The 22905-nt window shown below is 48.8% G+C and overlaps 1 protein-coding gene across 3 annotated transcripts in view; it reads left to right on the top strand.

Moving 5' to 3' along the window:
- The window catches only part of HK1 (hexokinase 1), a 1728681-nt gene extending 1724835 nt beyond the window's left edge, over window positions 1-3846 (top strand). For all 3 annotated transcript variants that reach the window (XM_085603586.1, XM_085603588.1, XM_085603587.1), the window contains one exon: window positions 2469-3846. In XM_085603586.1, coding sequence (XP_085459712.1) covers window positions 2469-2619 — 151 coding nt within the window. In that variant the 3' untranslated portion in view covers window positions 2620-3846. The remainder of the gene's footprint in view (window positions 1-2468) is intronic.
- The last annotated feature ends 19059 nt before the right edge of the window (window positions 3847-22905 follow it).

The raw sequence follows: 22905 nt of genomic DNA, 5'->3' as shown, positions 1-22905 counted from the left end.
CAATAATTTGCGCATCACTTGTTAGGATTAGACCAACTTCCTATAACACAATTACCTGCTAGAAGGGAATTCACCCATCCTTCTACAACAGAATAATTGGCCAAGAAGAGTCCACACCTCCTGCTACAAGGAAAAGACGAATTGGTATATCTGGGATGTATTTATTTGTAAATAGCACCACACAGTAAGCCAAATGCACCTATCATAGCCGACTCTAACATATCAATAGTATGATTGAAACCCAATCAAGGCAAATATATATGTAGAAATATATATATGTATGGATATAAGAATCAGAAAATAAGGAGCGAATCAGTAAAGAATCAAGAGACAGTTAGTAGCAGAGACACCTCACCCAATGCTCTATCATTTCACCCCGCTTTGCTCAAGGGGAGTCCATTGCTTGAACCGGGTGAAAACTCAGAGGTGACACCACTTTTTCCATGACAGCACGTCTGCTCCACGGATGAACTTCCACCAGGCCAGTGTAGACTCCCCTTTTTAATACACATTCAAAAGACAGCGAAGCTTCTAGCAAGCCACGCCCCCTAGTTCTCATGAGAGCCCGTACCAGCTTGCTCTAAGGTCACAGCAACGGTTGATCAGGCCTTTGCTATGGCTACGAGTCAAACCATGTACATTCCTCTGATAAGAACCAGTTCTCTCTAGTCAGTAAAATGCGAAAAACAGGAGGAAAGAGCAGACCATGCCCTCCCCACTTTGCAGCTTCGTGCAGGAGCAGAAAATGGCTTCAGAGTTAATTAAGCCATGCACACAAAGGCCCAAAGCAGGATGGAATTGAAAAGCAAGATGACATGAGACCATGTCAAAGGAGCACCTATAATTCTCATCCACACAACTTACAAGCACCACTGTGCACACAGAAAAGTTTGAAGCAAGGTAAAGTCAGAAGGCAGAATGACATTAGACCACGTCAAAGCCAATAGGTCAAAGTCATAATTCACCTAACCCAAATAACATTATACACTTAATCCCTCAGTATACAACATTGAGCACATGTGTGCACCACCACCCACAGCACTGCACCTCAACATCCCATACCTTCTATTCTTGGAAAGACTATTACACTAAAAGGCAGAAGAAAAGCAGGCATATGCAAACCCATCCTACATTAAGGCTAAGGTAACATAACACACTTAAGTCAGCACAGAATGGTGGTGGTTGAGGGTCATCATAGGGTGTCGGACCACAAAAGTGGGTGATTCACTACACCGCCCCACCCATCCTCCCCGTTCTGCGTACTGATTTCTAGGGTTAAGGTCACCCCTTTTTAGGGCCCTAGTTTTATGCACCAGTGGTCAGTGTCTTGCATGGCTCTGCGTTCCTGGAGCAGAAAGTCGTGTACAGACTGATGTCAGCGTGCATGGGTGGCGCCTAAGTAGTTTCCATGACGTCATCTCGTCGCATACGACGCCAGCGACGGATGCGGAACCGCACGACGCCACCTACTCACGCGCAGATGTACTGCTAGCGAAAACTTTCCGGATCCAGTCTGACGCCTGGGAATATTCTACGTTAAGGAATCTAACACTAGCTAATGTTTCTTACAGATATATTGTTACCGAAGGTAAGTAACTTGTTCATTAGGTTGCGGTTCTAAAAAGTTTTGGAAGCACTGGCTAGGTTTTTGTTGTTGTGTCTACTAGCTCTAATGCACATTTGCATAGCAATTTCCTTGCCGGTCAGGGGATTGTTTTGTTAGTATGCGTTGTTTTTCTTCTCTTCAATTCAATGAAAAGAGTTAAACCATAATAAACAGCAAAAACATTTCCTCCCTTATGAAGATAGAATCTCCAACTATACTTTGCTTCATATTGTAAATACCAAGTCGTGATAAATTCTGTTCCCCACCTTCCACTAAAATCATGTATAAAAATCCTGTGGGTGGGTAGCAGGATGTAATGACCATAATAAAAAAGTATGGACTCAAAGTAATGGAATTACTTATCAGTCATTTTAACTCTAGACGATCAAAGGGTTAATGTTGTGAAGTTTGCTGATACCTTTTAGATAAGTGATTCAAACAGCCCCCACACACACTGAGCTGCTCTTATAAATAAAGGGGATGCTACAAGTGGACAGTGGAGTATAATGCAAATCCTGAGGCCAAGTTACATGAATGAAGTGTTGTAAATGCAATCAGCTTCAGTGCTGGGGCTCAGGCTGACACCTCTCAATCTGTTTTCACCTTAGGTTAGGAGAACAGAGTGCTTCCTCTTAAAATAGTAGGAAGACTCAGTACATCCACGCCCACCCCTCACTTGTCTCTTTGTAGAATGTAGGTATACACTCCTAAAAAGAAACATTGATGTTGCTGTTTCGCATTCTAGAGTATGGCCCAAATACTTTTATCAGTGAAGGCAAGTTTATAAGTTCTTGTCATTACTTAAGAGATACAGAGATAGCTCGAGCGTGTTGCCTAAATACATATTTAATTATTTGTTTAGTTTTTCAGGAATAATGCACGAGACTGTGAAAGCACTTGCTCCAAAATGCAACGTGACCTTCCTTCTCTCAGAAGATGGCAGTGGGAAAGGAGCAGCCCTCATCACAGCTGTTGGGTGTAGACTTCGGGAAACCGAGCAGAACAACATCTGAAGAACTATTCGTTGTTTCATTTCTCAACATTTTCTCATTGAGTAACAACATACTGTGCTAAGGTGGTTCAATTGAAAATTTGCTGTTGAATTCAAAAATTGATAACTAACAGCGTACATAATTTGAGTAATAAAGATGAAGAATTATACTACTGGCATTTACCATACCCATATACCTTCTGGTTGATTTTCCAGTTAACTGCTCTCCTCTTCCTCCCACACTTGTCCACGGTAGACAACAATGTAATGCTGATAACGTGCAATGCAATTTCTGGCAGTTTCCTGCAAATCATAAGTAGAAGACTTAGGCAGATATTTGCACATCCAAACCTTTAGCAACTTACACGTGTTCAATCGAGGATGCACCAGTGGTTAAAACACGCTCCATTTGTAGGTCACTCAACTATGTTTATAATATTTAATTATCAGAATACATTATTTACGAGAGTGACAAATAATGCAATTTAAAAATGGTGATATTTGCTGCCTCTTATTTTTATGTGATATTTATTTTAAGTGGAGGCATTTTAGTGTTTAAACATAAAATATCAATAAAGAGAACTAGTGCAAGTTTGATAAAGAACCAATCCAGTCAAAGTGTTTTGCCGTGACATCTGTGGCCATATAATGAACTGTTGCGCTGGGCTTCTTTTTTTATGCGTTTTGCACAACCCAAGGTGCAAGCATATAACTTGAAATTTCTCTGAGTTAATGCATAAACTGCAGATCCCTTTGCGTTAAGCAATTACTGTTCCCTTCCTACTTTTTTTAAACAATTCATGTCCTCATCAAAACACTTCTTTGTGAGTGCTCGTTCATAAAAAATAGCAACAGACTGAGTTTGATTTTGTCACAGTTCCTATTTGTGCACTGACGCTACTCTAGCTTGAGTTGTACGTTAATGCTGTTCATACATAGCTTGCAGTAATTTAAGGTCCTCCCTCTTGCATTCTTTTTCATATTTGAATGGAGTTGTGTTGAAACTACGCGTACGATTTGTCTTGGCCATAGGATTTTGAATATTGAACTACAATAGGTTAGATGTCATTATGCAATATTTTCGAATGTGATTAGACATTATGTGATAACACATTACGTGTGTTATAAATGTCAGCTTTACCATTCAGCCTTTAGTATGCACCCAAGACTGATTTTGTGTTGACATAGTTAGAAGCGTACTATTGTCATAAGTGATATTTGTGAAAATATAAAATTTCCTCTAACTGGTTATAGCTTGTTTTGTGTTTCTTCATAATTATTTAGAACATTCTTTTTATCATTGACTGACATATTTCACCTTCAACATTCTTCTTTGTTTAAATTTCACAGAATGCTGCATGTAATAAATGCCACAGAAATCAGTACTTTTTTCAAGAGAAATGCAATATTGATCGGAAAGCAATGTTCTCATTTCTGTTAATTCGCTTTTATTAGACAGTGGCCAATCTTTCTAAACTGTGGAACTTACATGGGAACTCTCTCTTCTAAACTAATCTGTCATTTTAATATTCCCGGGGGCCCTGGAAAAGACATATTTTTGGGGACTCTGAGCAGAACAAATCTGAATTTTATTACCAATTTCCTGCTAATTCAAGCATGCATGAAGTCAAACAATTCTAAATTACATGTTAAACCTTAACAGGGTCACTCAAAAACAGTTGAAATTGCCCGGGACCCTAAAAATCCATGAGATGACATTGTGTAGAGATACATGGTGAGAGGCAGAGGTAGGTATAGAAGGAGAGAGGTTTGATCGAGAAATGGACAACATGAATCAAATACAGATAATGTTAACTTTCCCTGGGGGGCGGGGGGGCTAGGAAGGTGGTGTCCCTGGGCAATTGCCCACTTTGCCCATACCTCAAAATGTCTCTGCAACTAATATCATGTTGCACTGCTACACCAAGTAGGACTTACAGTGCCACTGAAAGTGTGTGGCAAGGCTGGACCATATTATGCATAATTGTTGGCTCAATTGTGTGGCAAGAAAGAACACATTATGCTGCATCATATAGGAGGCTCTGCTTATGCATGACACATATCCCTATCTACCAAAAATGGTAGACAGGTGTTAGACCCGATAGTCTTAGGGTGCTCTTCCCCCATCTTGTTTGCCTCTCTCCCTCCATTTTTCTAGCCTCATTTTTTCTGACTTTGGGACTGTGCACTTTGCCACTGCTAGCCAGTGCTAAAGTGCTTGTGCTCTTTCCCCTAACATGGTAATTTTAGCTCGCCCTCAATTGGCATATTAAATTTACTTATAAGTATCTAGTAAATTGCACTACATGTGCCCAGGGCCTGTAAATGTAATGCTACTATTGGGCCTAAAGCTCTTATTGTGCCACCCCCTTAAGTAGCCCCCTAACCATGGCTCAGGCCTGCCATTCCAGAGCCTGTATGTGCAGTTTACACTGCCACTTCGACCTGACAAGATTAACCTCTTGCCAGGCCTAAACCTTCCCATTTGTATACATATGTCACCCCTAAAGTAGGCCCTATATAACTCACTGGGCAGGGTGCAATGCATTTAAAAGGCAGGACATGTACATTTAAGTTTAACATGCCCTGGCAGTGGAAAACTCCCAAATTCCTTTTTCACTACTGCGAGTCCTATCTCTCCTATAGTATCACATTAGGATTACTTTATTACAAATTGTAAGTGTGATTCCCACCTGTGAAGCGATAGACTTTTCAAGGTTGGTGTCTCTGAACACACAATTTTAAATCACAACTTATGGTTAAGTCAGATTTTAAACTGCAGTTCTGAAAATGCCACATTTAGAAAACACTTGGCATTTTCTTACTGTGGCCATTTTCTGCCTGCTGTCTGTTTCTGTTCATTCTGTGTTGGGTGACAGCTTTACTTTGTGTATTCCCTCTAGACAGCCACACAGAAAGGCAGCTTAGGTGTGACTTGATGGGCCGTCCTCGGAGATGGGAGGGAGGAGCTGGGCACAGCTTCATACTTATACCTGAATAGGCTGTGTCCTGTCCCCACACAAAGGGCTGCATACCCCCCTGTAGTGAGTCTGGAGCCTGGGCAGGAAGGCAGACCCTCTGTGCTCTCTAAAGCCTTCTTTGACATCATCCCCACTTCAGAGGCACAACTGGGTAGAAGTACTGGACCTCTGACACCATGACGTCTGTACCCTTCTGGACCTGTGAAGTCTCTGCCAGGAAGAAGGACTGCTGTGCTGCTGAAGGACTGACACTCTGCTGGACTGCTGCTTTGCTTGACTCCTGCCTTGATGTGAATGCCTGCTATTCCCCTTCCTGGGTGTGAAGGACTGGACCTGCATCACTTGAACCCAGAGTGACTCTAAGGTTTTGCTGGCTTGCCTCCTGATCTGAAGTATCAGAGACATAAAATACTTCAAACTCTTCTGCTACTGCACCTGGACTCTGCCATCTGTAAGTCTGCACTGCCAAGTGGTGCCACCGCAGTCCTAAATTCTCAGAACTGAGGACAAAGTGTTTACTTCAACCAAACCTATGCATTCTCTGCAGAACCGGTGCATTAGCGCCATTGCGTGGGTCTGTTTGACCAGAACTGGAGCATCGCACCTGCTGAGAGGATCAACGACTATGCATCACCTTCGTAACCAGCACTGCACAACACTCAACCCAGCTTGATGTCTTCGAATCTCCGATGACGACAACCTTGCAGCCTCTGCCCCCATTGGAACCGAGGCATCACTGCTATTGTACCAAACCAGGACCAGCACATCTTTGCCATTGTGAGAAGGAACACCAACGCATTGTTTCGGCTGCACCCTGCATCTTCCTCGGCGCAGCCTGGATCGAGGTACTTTTATTCAGTGGGCCTAACTGTGTATTCGACCTGATCTCCATCGCGGTCAGCCCTGAACTTTTGACTCTGTCCCGGTCTAGCTTGACCAGATATCCCAAATATGTGCTTATTGTTTCTAAGCGCTATTTTACAGTTTATTCTTTAAAAATTCATATCTCGACTTCTCCTTATTGGATTTTTTTTTGTTTTGGTCTTGTTTTATTTATAAAATTATTCTCTATTCATCTAGCGTGGTGTGGAGTCTTTTTGTGGTATTTTCACTGTGTTACTGTTTGAATTGTTGCACAAATACTTTACACATTGCCTCTTTAGTGCCAAGCTACCAGAGGGTGAGCACAGGATAATTTAGAGTGTGTTGTGACTTACTCTTACTAGAATTGTGGTTCCTGCTTGGACTGGATACCTACCTCTGCCAATTAGAAACCCAGTTTGTAACAACAGGGATTTATGCCAAACTCCTGCGCCTCCCTGAGGCAGGTGTAACAAGGAGAAATATTTTAATTTCTCCTCGTTTTTCTCTCTCTCTTTGCATGTGTGCTGCATTATACAGCACACATACAAACATGGCAATTCCTTAAAGCATAGTTTTTGTACAGGAAGGGACCCCTACCTACACAAGAACTATGCCTACCACAAAAAGACAACTTTGCAATATGGCCCATGGGTGTCTGCTTTGGTGCATAACACGGGGAGCGAGCAGAACACCACCACATCTTAGTAGATAGCGCACTGTTCTGTTCTCTGCTGTTCAAGCAACGAAGCACACCGTCTTTACTTGCTAAACTGTGCAGCATGATTTATTTGTACATCTGGGCCTCAGTCTCTATTTGGAGTTCAAAATCCTCCAACAGGGCAACTGTGGAAGCTATATAATTTGACGTCCTCTTGAAGTAGTACACCTTGGCAGTTAAGTCCTAGTGACACTCTACAGGTCTTGCAAGTCCCAAAATATAAGTCTCAACTATTTAGACTTTCAGGAGCAGCTTCTCTTGGTCTCCTTTAAAGACTCCCATTACTTTAGGGATAGCACACAGGGGTGCTAGAAATCATCCCTGCAGAGTCAACCAGTAGGGTCTAGTCCAAGTCCAGTATTCACTGGCCAGCTGGTAACTCCAGAGATAAAGGCCTCTTGTAACTTGTTGTGAACCTGTAGTCACTCAGGAGGTCAGCCAACTAACCCCTGGAATCCACTTCTCAGATATAAGTTGGAGCAGGTCTGGCGCCTCAGGTCTCTCCACACAGGTCACACACAGCAGGTGTAGTCTTCATCTTTTCTTTTTTAGGTCTAGATGTATTCTGAGGAGCTGTTGGTATGGTGCCACTTTCATAGGATTCACTAGCTAGTGGGTTGGGGTAACTCCTGGACCTGCTCTAACCAATGAAAAACAAATTCCTAGGTGCAACCTTTCCCACGTTTGCAACACATGGTTCTGGGTCCAACTTGCCCTCGCACTGGGTTTGCGCCAAGCTTTGCTCCAGTTGGCCCAGGTAATAAAGGCTTTTCTTTCCCAGGTCTCCCTTCACACTTAACTGTGAATAGGCAGGCCTCACCATGATCCTTGTCAAGTTAATGAAGTTCCTGAACCATCACTAGATGCCATTCTTGAGCTGAGAGGAGTCACACACCTCACATCCAGGTCTTTCTACGAAAAGGCCTAAGTCATTGTTTCTGCACTCTGAACAGTTTTCACACCTCATTAAGGGGGAGCAGCTGCTGCCAGGTTCCTGCTAATTAGCCTCCTGATGGTTCAAACAAGTAAATGCTGTCTTTTTAAAAGCTACTTTTTGCTGGAAAAAAAGAATCCAACTTTGTGAGTCAATTGAATTTTTAAAAAATACTAAAAATGGTAGTTGAATCATTTCTGTTGCTCCTACCAAACCAGAGTTAAGAGAAATAGTATTTTATCCTGAACTTTATTTTTTATCATATGGGCATTTACAGCTGATTGTAGTGAAAAAAGGTTTGGTGGGCTTTTCCTTGTGGATACATGACCACACAGGTAGGGCAGTTTAGCAGGCCTTGCTCCTGGGCTGCCCTACGGCAAAAGAAAAGGGCAGGAATGCGCCGTATCTATTAGATATGGCGCATACCTGTCCTTTTCCCATGCGCCGGCGTACAATGGGCTGCCGTGCGCCAACGCAGGGTCACCTTTGCACCATGGTGCAAGGCGCTTGCATTGCGGGGACGATTATATTTGTGCAGGAATCTAAACCTTCCTGTACAAAAACAATCATAGAAAGAAGAACAACGAGGAGAAATAAAGATATGTTCGAGGCATATGAGCTGCAGATTACACACTTTTGCATAGATCGCCATCTGGTGTTGGGCCCGGATGTTTGCAGTTTGTTTTTCCTCTTGGAAAGTCTTTGGAAGTCACCAGGTCGGTGATTCCTCCCTTGGTTCGTATTGCGCATGGGCTTTGGCTCCATCCTCAGATTGTTTTTTTCCGCCATCGGGCTCGGATGTAATACTTTGCGCTCCGGTTCCGAACATTTCCAGTTCGACGATCGCAGCGGAATCCTCGCTCATCGCGGTATTGTTCAGATCCAGATCTCCTCAATCACCTTCTCTTCGACACATCTTCGATTCCAGTCGTCGACGGCGGCCTTCGGGCCTATCCAAGCTCCGGTCCCGGCTGATGGAAAGAACTCCATTCAAGAAGTGCTCTCGATGTTGGTCCAAATTCCCCCACACCGATCTTCATGAGGTGTGCAACCTCTGCCTCTCCTCTGAACACGAGGCTCGAGACTGTCCCGCCTGCAAGTCTTTCAGATCGAAAAAGACTATTCGAGATCGAAGGGCCAGACGAAACATGGCGCACTCCTCGACCTCCGTTCCAGTCGACATCTTCGGGGACGATGTCGAAGCTCCGGGACAGCAGCACACCGAAGAGGACCTCGTCAGTGCTTCCGAAGCCGACGACTCGGATGTGGAGGACATCACTCCGGCGCAGAGGGTCGTGAGTACTATACCCCCTCCCACACCCGCGCCGACACCCAAAAAGGCTTCGGTCACGCCTTCGCCTCCGGGCCTAGGCAAGACCAAAGATACTGCTTCAAACGCCCGACCTTCGGGCCCGGTGAAGAAGCCAAATAGGCCTTCCGGCGGCTCGGGCTCGAGCTAGCCTGCCAGGGGTGCCGAGAAACACACTTCGGCACCGAAAAAGAGACCGGCCTCTACTTCGACACCGAGCTCCGCACCAAAAGTCCGCGGTGTCGAAACTCAGCCTTTCGGTACAGACCAAACACCATAAGGCCCTCGGCACCGACACTTTCGCGCCGAAGCCTACCTTGGCGCCGACCAAGAAATCGGAGGTTCCAAAAAAGCACGGCACGGACAAGCCTAAAAAGTCATCGGCCCTGAAACCTTCGGCGCCGACGGAACATTGTCACAGGAACTGTTTACACCGGATCCCTTGCAAAAGACACTTACCAAGGATCCAAAAACTGGACATTTGGCACTCTCTTCTGAAAAGAGACATTTGGACAAACCGGCTCCGCCTCCACCTCCAAAGAGGAAAGACTCTACTACCTCCCCTTTCAGAGTGCCTTCCCCACCTCCTCCACCCTCTCCACCCCCGCCCCCTCCGCCTTCTCCACCCCTGCCTCATCGCTCCCCGACCCCGTCTCCAGACCATGATGATCAGGGGGACCCATATTACGATCCAGGGGATGTGCTACAAGACCCCACCCCTACAGGATCCCCAGACCCATGGGACAACTATAATAATCCAGACATTCCAGATGTCCCACAAGATGACCTTTACCCATCCAGGCCATCTCCACCAGAAGACTCATTAGGTTTTCACCACCTACTTCAGAGGGCGGCACATTATCATGGGGTAGAGCTACACACTGACCCGGTAGAGGAGGATTTCCTCCTCGACACCTTTGATACCGCACATAGGTCTACCTCCATACTACCTATGCTCAAGGGTCATTAACCCACGCATAGAGAAAAAGTATAAAGCTGCCCCCACAGATCCTGCCTATATCAAAGGGCCAGCGCCACTAGATTCCCTAGTGGTTTCCACTGCACGGAAGAGGTCAAACTCCCAGGCGTCAGGCGAAGCACCACCACCTGACAAAGAGTCAAAGTTACTGGACGCGTCAGGAAAGCGCACTGCGTCACAGGCAGCCAATATATGGTGTATCGCCAACACTCAAGCGCTATTGGCCAGATACGATAGAGCGCATTCTGATGAATTAGAAACCATCATGCACCATCTCCCAGAAAAATACAAAAATAGGGCCAATTAATTAATTCAAGAGGGTAAGACTATAACTAACACCTCTATACGCTGTGCTTTAGACGCAGCAGACACAGCCTCCAGGGCCATTAACACTAGCGTCCTCCTCCGTCGCCATGCTTGGCTGAGAGTTCAAGGCTTTAAACCTGAGGTACAGGCCTCCATATTAAATCATCCCTTTGACCAAGAACATCTATTCGGCCCAAAGGTAGATGAGGCCCTCGAGAAGATGAAGAAAGACACAGATACGGCGAAATCTATGGGAGCCCTGCAGTCACACCCTCCTAGGCGCTCCTTTCGCCGCTCTTCCTTTCGGGGTACGACCAGAGACTACTCCTCAGATAGCGCGTCCACTTCCTACAAATCCCCTGCTCAATCCACCTTCACAAGGGGTTATCAAAGAGGCGGCTATAGGGGCAATAACAATAAAGGCAGAGGCAAAACAAATACCGCCTGCTCTGCCACACCGCCTACCCAATGACTTCCCCCTGCTCCCTCCAGACCATCCCACTCCGGTCGGGGGCAGGCTACAAAATTTCCTTCACGTCTGGGAGACCATCACCTCAGACAGATGGGTGACCCAAATTATTCGTTCAGGGTACTGCCTAGAATTGACATCTACCCCCCCCAAACATTCCACCCAGGCAACGCCCAATGTCACAAGAACATTCCACATTACTAAAACAGGAGGTTTTCGTCCTCCTACAAAAACATGCATCTGAAAGAAACACGTTAGTTAGATTCCTCACCTTAGAATATCCCCAGGCGTCAGGCTGGATCCGGAAAGATTTTTGTAGCAATACCCCTTGCGCGTCGCTAGGCGTCGTCTACGGCTTCGCGTCCGTCGTCGGCGTCATGCGCCGGAATGATGTCGTCGGAGTACTTAGACGCCGCCCTCGCGCGCTGACGTCAGTTCTTCTTTTTTCCGCGCCAGTAAGCGCCGATCCGGGAAGAGCTTACCCCTAGTAATTTTTTGACTAACTTTTTTGGTCTATCGACTCGACTCTGGTGCCGGTAGGATGCCTGGTTTCAAAGCCTGTGACGCCTGTCATCGCCTGATGTTGGTGACGGATCACCATCGCCGGTGCCTTTATTGCCTGGGGGCCGACCATGATGCGGAGTCGTGCCTCGATTGCCAGGCCTTGACGTCGAAAGCTAGGCGGGAGCGGTCCCGTAAGCTTCTTGAGCTTCGGCACTCGGCTCCGCGTCGCTCTCGGTCCCGGTCCAGGAGGAGGTCCAAGGACCGATCGCGGAGCCGCAGCCATCGTCACCGCTCGTCGGGGTCTTCGGGTAAGTCGAAGCACTCCAAGAAGTCCAAGAGACGACATAGCTCTTCGGACGCCGGTCGCGCGACTCGGCTGAGGGTCAGGGTGGTCCCACCCCCGCGGCTCCGTCTGAGCCGCAGGAGCCGTGTCCGTCCCCATACCCACCGGTCCCTGGGACGGACGCGACTCCGGCGGAGGTCAGTGCCTTCCTCTCGGCCATGAGGGGCCTGGCTCTGCCGTCGACGCCTGTAGGCGCGCCTTCGGGCCCCGCAGGTTCGACTGGACGACCTTGAGGGCCGGCGGCTCCGGCGCCGGCCCAGACGCCGCACGTCCCCGAGGGATCATCCAGGCCTGGATCTCGGTCGGCGCCGGTCGACCTCACGACGCCTCCGACACCGGTTCCACCCCCGGCGCCGTCCCCGGACGATGTCGTTCCCCAGTTTAGCCCCGGTCCGGGCCCGACGCCGGTGCGGCGCCGATTGGTGAACGCTTCATCTACTGCCCGGCTCCGATCATCCCCCCTGTTTATCGGGAATCGGATGACAAGGGCGACTGGGAGGGGTCTGAAGAGCCTATGGCCGCTCGGGCCCAACTTTCTCAGGACTGGGCAGAGGAATTGGGGGATGCCAGCGGTCTGGATACCTCCCCGGACGCTGGTTTCATCTCTCCTCCGACTGTGGCCTCGGAGGAGGGTGCAGCCTTTTCAGTGGTGCTGCGCAAGGCGGCCGAAGCCCTAGAGCTGGAGTTGCCTGCTGTGGCCGTGAGGACTAACGTCCTCACAGAGGTCCTTCAACCGACAGCAAGCTCCACTGAGCCTCTGCTGCAGTTTAATGAGGCCCTCATTGACGTTCTCCAAGCCCTCCACAGTCCCTCCTGTGGACTGGAACGTTGCCCGGTGCCACCGCCCTGCTCCGGGCGACCCCAGTTTCCTCTCCCAACACCCCACCCCCGAGAGTCTGGTTATCCAGGCCTCAACCTCCCAATCCTCCTTCCCGTCCGCTCCCCCGGATCGGGAATCCAAGAGGTTGGAACAGTTTGGCAAGAAACTGTTCTCGTCCCTGAGTTTGGGACTGCGCTCTTTAAATACCGCTTGCCTCTTGGACCGTTATTCCCACTCTGTGGGATACGGTGGAGGACGTGCTGCCCTTGTGTCCGGTGGAGGCCCGGACACGACTCGGTCAAGCACGTGCTGACGGTCGAGATGCAGCACGGCACGCCATACGGTGTGGACTTGACACCACGGACTCATTGGGTCGGGCGATTTCCACCACGGTGGCGCTTCGGTGTCACGCCTGGCTGAGGTCCACGTCATTTTCGGGGGATGTCCAGAGTTCCCTCATGGACATGCCCTTTGATGGCACTCGCCTTTTTGGTGAGAAGGCGGACAGTGCGCTGGCTCGGTTCAGGGACTCCCGGGCCACGGCCAAGTCCTTGGGTCTTTCGGCCCCGCGGCCGCAAACTCGTCCCTTTCGTGGCCAAGGAAGGGGCGCCTCCTCATGTCCGCCCAGCCACCGGCCGCAGAACCAACCTGCACGCGGTCGCGGACGTGAATTCCGCCGAGGCGGTACTGGAGGTCAACGTGCCGGTCAGTCCACATCCACCCTGGCAGCATCCTAGTCCGAGCTTTCAGGCCCATTCAACGCCAGTGGGCGGCAGGGTTCGCCATCACCTGCTCCACTGGCGCTCCATCACGTCAGACAAGTGGGTGCTGCAAATCGTCCGAAGGGGCTACTCCCTCCCCTTCGAGACGACCCCTCCAGCCATGCCACCGCCGAACGACCGTATGTCGGGGCATCATTTGCATAATCTACGAGAAGAAGTTTCGGCCCTCTTGGCCAAAGAGGCCGTCGAGCACGCTCCTGGTCCAGAAGTAGGTCGTGGTTGTTATTCCCACTACTTTCTGGTTCCCAAGAAGGGCAAAGGGGGCCTACGCCCGATCTTGGACCTCAGGAGCGTCAACGCCTTCCTCCGGAAGGACCGGTTCAAGATGCTCACTTTAGCTCAGGTTCTGGCTGCCCTAGACCCTGGAGACTGGATGGTAGCGTTGGACTTGCAGGACGCTTATTTCCACATCCCTGTCCCACCGGCCCACCGGCGTTACCTGCGGTTCACGGTGGGTCAGGAGCACTTTCAGTTCACCGTGCTCCCCTTCGGCCTCACCAGTGCCCCTCGGGTGTTCACGAAAGTGATGGCGGTGGTGGCAGCTCATCTGCGCAGATCAGGGGTTCCAGTCTTCCCCAATCTCGACGACTGGCTGTTGAAGGCGGGCTCGCCCCAGCAAGTCGTCTCCCACCTCCAGACTACGGCCGACCTCCTGCACTCGCTGGGGTTCTCCATCAATGTGCCGAAGTCGCACCTGAGTCCTTCCCAGAAGCTCCTTTTCATTGGAGCAGTTCTCGATTTGGCGCAGTTCCGGTCTATCTGCCGGAACAGCGGGTCCGGGACATTCAGGCCCTGATTTCCATCTTCCGGCCTCTGTCCTGGGTTTCGGTCAGGTTGGTGCTGCGGCTTCTGGGGCTGATGGCCTCCTGCATCCTGTTGGTACCTCACGCAAGGTGGCGGATGCGGGCTCTGCAGTGGGACCTGAAGTTTCAGTGGGCCCAGCATCGAGGCAACCTGTCCGACCATGTCTTGATCCCGGAGAGCACTGCGAACCAGCTGCAGTGGTGGCTCACAAATCGCGATTGGGTCAGCGGCAGATCCCTCTCCCTACCCCAACCGGAGCATGTCGTAGTGACGGATGCGTCCCTCCTGGGATGGGGGGCCATATGGGAGAGGCGGAGATCAGAGGACTCTGGTCTCCGGCGGAGACTCGGCTCCATATCAACCTATTGGAGCTGAGGGCGATCCGACTTGCACTAAAAGCCTTCCTTCCCTCTGTCCGGGGAAGTGTCGTGCAGGTGTTCACGGACAACACCACCGCCATGTGGTATTGCAACAAACAGGGCGGGGTGTGGTCGTGGACCCTTTGTGAGGAGGCTCTGCGCCTCTGGACATGGCTGGAACATCAGGGCATCACCCTGGTGGTTCAACATCTGACGGGCTCTCTGAACGCCAGAGCAGACGAACTCAGCCGCCGGTGCATGATGGATCACGAATGGCGTCTGAACTCGGACGTGGCGCAAGGTCTCTTTCTGCAGTGGGGAGAGCCTTGGTCAGATCTATTCGCCACCGAAGAGAACGCGCAATGTCAGCAGTTCTGCGCGGTGGAATTTCCAAGGCGGCACTCGCTCGGAGACGCTTTTCGTCGCGAGTGGAGTTGCGGTCTGTTGTACGCCTTTCCGCCTATACCACTTCTGCCCAGAGTGCTGAAGAAGAACAGGTGCGACCGGGCCCAAGTCATCTTGGTGACTCTGGATTGGGCACAAAGGTACTGGTATCCCGAGCTACTCAGTATGTCCATCGATTCCCCCGATACGACTGCCTCTTCAGGAGGACCTTCTGTCGCAGCAGCAGGGGACGGTCCTCCACCCGAACCTGTCCAGCCTCCACCTCCATGCGTGGAGATTGAGCGGCGACAGTTGATGCCACTTGACTTGCCTGCTGAAGTCTGTGATGTCATTCTGGCAGCCAGGCGTCCCTCCACAAAGACGGTATACGCCTGCCGGTGGAACAAATTTGTGGCATGGTGCACAGCAAAGGCTGTGGATCCCCTTTCTGCCCCTCTTTCTGAGGTTCTTCTCTTTCTTCTTTCTTTGGCCCAGCAGGGCTCTGCTCTGGGCACCTTGAAGGGTTTTCTTGCTGCAATCTCTGCTTTCTTGAGGCTTCCTGATCAGCCTTCTCTTTTCAAGTCCCCTGTTGTCTCCCGTTTTCTCAAGGGCATTACTCATATGTTCGCTCCTGTTCCATTCGTAATGCCTCAGTGGGACTAGAACCTTGTTCTCACTTTTCTGATGTGCGCTCCCTTTGAGCCCCTTCACAACTGTCCCATTCGTCTACTGACTTTGAAAACTGCCTTCCTGGTAGCTATCACCTCCGCTAGGCGGGTGAGTGAGCTCCAGGCTCTTGTCAGCTAAGCCTCCCTTCCTTTCGGGTCATCCGGATAAGGTTTTCCTCCGGACACGTCCTTCTTTTCTTCCTAAAGTCGTGACTCCCTTTCACATCGGGCAGTCTGTCACGCTGCCCACCTTCTTTCCGCATCCGCATCCTTCAAAAGATGAAGAGAGGCTCCACCGTCTGGACCCAAAACGTGCGCTGTCATTTTATTTAGACCGCACAAAACAGTTCCGGGTGGACAACCAACTTTTTTGTTGGATATGTAGGTGCGAAGAAGGGTAAAGCTGTGCACAAGCGCACCATCTCACGATGGGTCGTGTTGTGTATTAAACTCTGCTATTCCTTTGGCGAAAAAGGTCCCTCCTGTTGGGCTGCGAGCCCATTCCACCCGGGCCACAGCGGCGACAACTGCCCTGGGACGGGGAGTCCCCTTGCAGGATATCTGTCAGGCGGCAACGTGGGCTTCACTGCACACGTTCGCCAAGCACTATTGCCTGGACAGCCAAGTCCGGAGAGATGGCCACTTTGGCCGTTCTGTTCTCCAGGACTTTCTGGTGTGATCTTGGTTCGCAGGCCCACCTCCGGGGTTGGTATTGCTGGGGTATCTATTCTAAGGTGAGGAATCTAACTAACGTGTTTCTTTCAGATGAACAAGTTACTTACTTCCGGTAACGATATATCTGTAAGAAACATTAGTTAGTTAGATTCCTCACCGACCCACCCAGCCTCCCCGTTCTGCGAACCGACATCTAGGGTTAAGGTTCTCCCTTTCAGGGCCCTAGATTTTTTGGCACCAGTGTCTGTCTCTTGCATGGCTTGGCGTCCCTGGCGCGGAAAGCTATGTATAAGAACTGACATCAGCGCGCGAGGGCGGCATCTAAGTACTCCAACGTCATTCCGGCGCACGACGACGGACGCGGAGCCGCAGACGACGCCTAGCGACGCGCAATGGGTATTGCTACAAAAATCTTTCCGGATCCAGCCTGACGCCTGGGGATATTCTAAGGTGAGGAATCTAACTAACTAATGTTTCTTACAGATACATCGTTACCGAAGGTAAGTAACTTGTTCGATAGAACAAGTCCCCGCCAATCAGCAAAATTTAGGGGTCTACTCTCTATATTTTCTGATACCAAAAAGAGACGAGATTCTACGACCTATTTTAGATCTCCGGCCTCTAAACACATACATACATTCTGACCATTTTCACATGGTAACACTTCAGCAGGTACTTCCGCTCCTCTCCCAGAACGACTTTCTCACCACACTGGACTTGAAAGATGCATACTTTCACATTCGGGTACACCATGCTCACAGAAAGTACCTCAGATTTGTAGTGGACGGGCAACACTACCAGTTCAAGGTGCTCCCATTCGGGGTCACAACAGCACCAAGAGTATTCACCAAGTGCCTAGCGGTAGTGGCGGCACACCTCAGAAGACAGCACATTCACGTCTTCCCATATTTGGACGACTGGCTAATAAAAGCCACGTCCTACAACCAATGTGTACATCACACCGCCACTACAATCCAACTACTTCACCAGCTAGGTTTCACGGTGAACCACCAAAAGTGCCAGCTAATACCATCCCACACAAAGCAATACCTCGGTGCCACCATAGACACCTCAAAAGCCATAGCCTACCCCAATCCTGCCAGGATTGCAAGCATTCAGGCTTTGCGTCAAAGATTCATACCTCAACACTCTCTCCCAGCAAGAGTGTTTATGCAACTGATAGGGATGATGGCCTCTTGCATTTTCATAGTGCCTCATGCAAGACTCCAGATGTGTACACTCCAAGAGTGCTTAGCACGCCAATAGAACCAGGCCCAGGGGCAACTGACAGATCTGGTGACAGATCTGGTGTTGGTAGACGGTCGCACCCATCGCTCTCTGCAGTGGTGGAACACCACAAATCTTTCCAGTGGTCGACCGTTCCTGGACCCGGTTCCACAAATAATCCAGACGCATCGCTCTCCGGCTGGGGAGCTCATCTATTACACCTCTCAGTGCAGGGCACATGGACGCCGCAACAAAAGTTACTCCACATCAACCATCTGGAGTTACTGGCAATCTTTCTAGACCTAAAATCCTTTCAGACACAGATTTTAGGCAAGGCAGTCCTTATTCGCACAGACAACATGACGGCCATGTACTACATTCAAAAACAAGGCGGCACACACTCTCCACAGCTCTCTCAACTAGCACAAAGCATATGGAGATGGGCAATTCCACACAAATCTTTCTCCTAGCCCAACATGTCCCAGGAGTCCAAAACACCGTGGCAGATCTGCTCAGCAGACAGACGCAGCAGACCCACGAGTGGGAACTTCACCCACGGGTTCTTCACCCGTTCTTTCAGAGGTGGGGGCATCCACAGATAGACCTCTTCGCCACCCACGAAAACAAAAAATGCCCAAGCTTCGCCGCCAGATACCCACATCCATTGTCCAAAGGCAATGCGATAAGGATGAACTGGTCAGTCAAATTTGCGTACGCCTTTCCACCTCTCCCACTAATTCCATTAGTGGTCCGAAAGCTACAACAGCACTCCCTCACACTGATTCTAGTAGCGCCAACATGGGCCAGACAACCGTGGTACACCACGCTGCTGGAACTCTTGGTAGTGCCACACCAAAAGTTACACCTCTCACCATGCCTCCTAACCCAGAACCATGGAGAGATCAGACACTCTGACCCAGCTCAGCTCAACCTTGCGATCTGGCTCCTGAGATCCTAGAATTCGGATACCTTAACCTTCCCCCTGACTGTATGACCGTCATCAGAGAAGCTAGACGCCCTACCACTAGAGCCGGCTACGCTGCAAAGTGGAAAAGATTTGTTGTTTATTGCCATGACAACACAATCAACCCTCTAGACGTATCTATACAGCACATCATATGCTACTTGCTCCATCTACAAAGGTGTAACCTAGCATATACATCCATTCGGCTACACCTCGCAGCAATTGCCGCTTACCTACAGAACAGACAGCACCTATCACTTTTCAGAGTGCCTGCCATTAAAGCCTTCATGGAAGGCCTCAAACGAATAATTCCCCCCAGAGTACCACACTCACCTGTGTGGAACTTCAATATAGTTCTCACAAGGCTAATGGGACCGCCTTTCGAACCTTTGCATAAATGTGAACTGCAATTTCTCACATGGAAAACAGCTTTTCTTGTAGCCATCACTTCCCTTAGAAGGGTCAGTGAGATACAAGCACTTACTATACAAGAACCTTTTCTCCAAATGTACCAGAACAAGGTTGTCCTCCGTACCAACCCAAAATTCCTACCCAAAGTCATTTCCCCCTTCCATCTAAACCAATCTGTAGAATTACAGTTTTTTTTCTCGCAACCTCAAACTGTTGCAGAAAGGGCTCTACACACGCTAGATGTTAAAAGGGCCTTACTTTACTATATCTAGAGAACACAACCTTTCAGAAAGACGAAACAACTGTTTGTCTCTTTCTCTCCACCACACAAAGGCAACCCCATCTCTAAATCAGGGATAGCTAGGTGGATTGTAAAATGCATACAGATTTGCTACCACAAGGCAAAACGAACGCTATCTGTTCCCCCTAAAGCCCACTCTACACGAAAGATAGGGGCTTCTATGGCTTTTCTAGGGAACATCCCACTAGATGATATCTGCAAAGCAGCTACATGGTCAACACCGCACACTTTCACTAAACATTACTGTGTAGATGTGCAAACCAAGCAACAAGCTAGTGTGGGCCAGGCTGTACTAAAAACACTTTTTCAAACCACTGCAACAGATACCGGTGGTCGCCGCTAGGGTTGGGAACTGCTATATAGTCTATGCAAAAGTGTGTAATCTGCAGCTCATATGCCTCGAACGGAATATGCTACTTACCAGTATGCATCTGTTCTTGGCATGTAGAGCTGCAGATCTACATACGCCCACCCGCCTCCCCGGCTACCTGTATCTGTTCCAGTCTATCTTATTTAGATACAATACACATGGGTTTCTTCACTGTTATTACTACGCTCCATCTTTCCCTGTTGGCGAAAAACAATCTGAGAATGGAGCCGAAGCCCATGCGCAATACGAACCAAGGGAGGAGTCACCGACCTTGTGACTTCCAAAGACTTTCCAAGAGGAAAAACAAACTGCAAACATCCGGGCCCAACACCAGATGACGATCTATGCAAAAGTGTGTAGATCTGCAGCTCTACATGCCAAGAACAGATGTATACTGGTAAGTAGCATATTCCTTCTCCTCGTTGTGCTTACCTTACGCCTCCCTTGGGAAGGCATACGTTTTTGGCGCGGCCTCAGACTTAGGATTTCGTGTAAATCTGGGGCAGTGTCAAAAAGCCATGGATGTTGCTGGGAACGTCCCCAGCAATACCCATGGAACGCCCCTTTCACACTGTTTTCTGCGTGAAAGGGGCACATATTTATAAGGCCCTGAAAAGCCACATAACCTGGCTTTACATGGCCTTATAAATATACCAGTGGAACATTACGCCACCGGAGCAAAAAAAGTGACGTTACGGGGGCGCAATAGTGCCGGTAGGGCCTCATAAATGAGGCCTTAATTTCTTGCATGCGCAACTTAAAAGCACTAGGCCCCTTGTGGGATCCAAGACCTTCTTAGGGGTGACTTATTTCATATTTAACCTTAGGGATATTTCTTATCAAAAAGGGTCATTTTGACAGTTTCACCTGTAACTTTAAAAGCAACAGCAGTTAGCCTACACAGGTGGACCCCAACCCATGGTTTGTCAGCCTAGTGGATGGCAAACCTGAGCTGCACTTAGGGTTGACACCTTTGTTGGAAAAAATCAGCCGCCATCCCGACAACACAAGTTGCAAGAAATACCTACACCATGGGTTGTATGAGAGACTATCACTTCCATTTATTTATTTTACTGAGTTTTATATAGCGCAAACTTGACCTGAATCCTGTATTGGAGCGCACCAGTTGCATTACATGAGGACATATTCATTTTTTTTAGGCACGGGGAGATTAAGTGATTTGCCCAGAATCACAGGATGTTCAGGGTCATTGCCGAGACTCGAACCCAGTTCCCCAGATTCAAGGTCGACCGCCATAGCCGTTAGGCCAACTCCTCTCTCCATGGCTGCAAGTAACCAAATGGTGCACATTTCAGATATTCACATGTTCAATTTAACTCCACACCAAATGAGAGGAGGCACTGTCATCAGAAATAACACAGAGGGAAGAGTCACAAGTTGACATTTTATTATGCGGTTGAAGCAAAAGAGTGATTGGTCAGCAGGAACTGATAAGAGTGAAACTGCAGAGAGAGCTGTTTGGCAGTAGAGTGAGAACACACACATCAGGGTTATCAGGCAGCACTAGAAGCAGACAATCTTGATCTAGTAATGGACACTCTGCCCCCTGCTAATTTGATTGACTCAATGATTTAATGTTTTTATAGCACCCTTATATACTTAGTGAGTCTCTAGGCGCTGACTGACAGATGCAGCTTTTTGGCCACCCCACCAGCATTGACTGAGTTTCCAATTCTTCATATGACCCGCATCTGACTATCCCAGTCTCCTAATTTTCAAAAGGAAAGTAAAAATATGCAGAAATCAGTGACATTACCATTTGAGAAACCAATCAATCTTTCCCTGAATTTCAATTTAACTTACTAGTAAAATGGATCAGAAAACTCCCTGAAATTAAAATAAACCTCTCTGTAATACTACGGAGTGTTAAAATTGTACATAGTTAGAACTGGGGTTTCTGGTTGTCAGAGTTCGTACCCTGTACAAGTAGGAACCACCACTATAACCTGTGCTCACCCTCTGGTAGTTTGGCACAGAGTAGTCCGGCTTAACTAAAGAGGCAATGTGTAAATTATTTGTGCAACACACACTCACACAATAAAAACACCACAAAAATACTCCACACAGGGTTAGAAAAATAGATTGTATTTTTATGAGTAAAGCAAGACCAAAATGCCAAAAATCCAATATGTAGAACCAGAGAGGTTTTTTTAAAAAAGAATAAATTAAAAAGTAGTGCTTAGACATAAATAGCACTTGGGGATTACTTGAGGTCTCGCTGGACTGGGGTAAATCCAAAGTTCAGGCTGACCGCAATGGAGGGCAGACTGGCTACAGGATTCATGCAGGTCCCGCTGAAAAAGTACCTTCGATGGAGCGAGAGACTCAATGCGTCGGTTCTGATCTGAGTAGACAATGAAGGCTTCTTGGACAAACCCCTTTACGATGCAGGCATTTAGTAATCTTTAAGCTGTGCTGTCCATCATCATCGAAAGACACACAATTGATGGACGGAATGCAGAACAAATCAAAACATTCTCCACCGGTCAAGAGATCTGGGTTAAATCCATCATTCTTTTGCTCACCATGCCGCCCCAGTTTAGACCTGGCCATATGCAAATCACTCTTGACCCTGTGCCTCATGGGAACAGTCCAGTCCGAACTGCTAAGCCAGGTCCTCCCCGGACTGGAAACAAGCATCCTAGGACCGGTTTCGGGGTTTCGCCCCTCTTCAGCCAGGATAGCTTGAATCCAGTGGCACAGTGAGTCCGGGACCTACGTCCAGGCATGTCCGGCGCACTTAGGGCGAGAAAGCAAAAGACACACAATTGATGGACGGAATGCAGAACAAATCAAAACATTCTCCCCCAGTCAAGAGATCTGGGTTAAATCCATCATCGAGCCGCGCAGTCCATCGAAGCGATGTTGTTGATCAGCTCCTGCGTCGACATCGAAGGGCAATGCGTCCGTTCAGGTCACTGCAAAGTCCTCACTGCGTAGATTTTGATGGTTCTGTACACCTCTCAAGGACCCAGGACTAGATTGGCACCACATGGCAGGGCAGGACTCACAGATGACAAAGTCCAGGGGCTGTTGCAGGGTTGAAGGGAATCTTTGATGGCCCTGAGATGAGAGAACAGGAAGCGAGCCCTTGGAGTCACTCTGGGCTCAATTA

The sequence above is a fragment of the Triturus cristatus genome, chromosome 1_2 (genome assembly GCF_964204655.1).
Source record: "Triturus cristatus chromosome 1_2, aTriCri1.1, whole genome shotgun sequence".
NCBI classification, from domain to species: Eukaryota; Metazoa; Chordata; class Amphibia; order Caudata; family Salamandridae; genus Triturus; species Triturus cristatus.
This window is presented reverse-complemented; position numbering and strand designations above follow the sequence as displayed.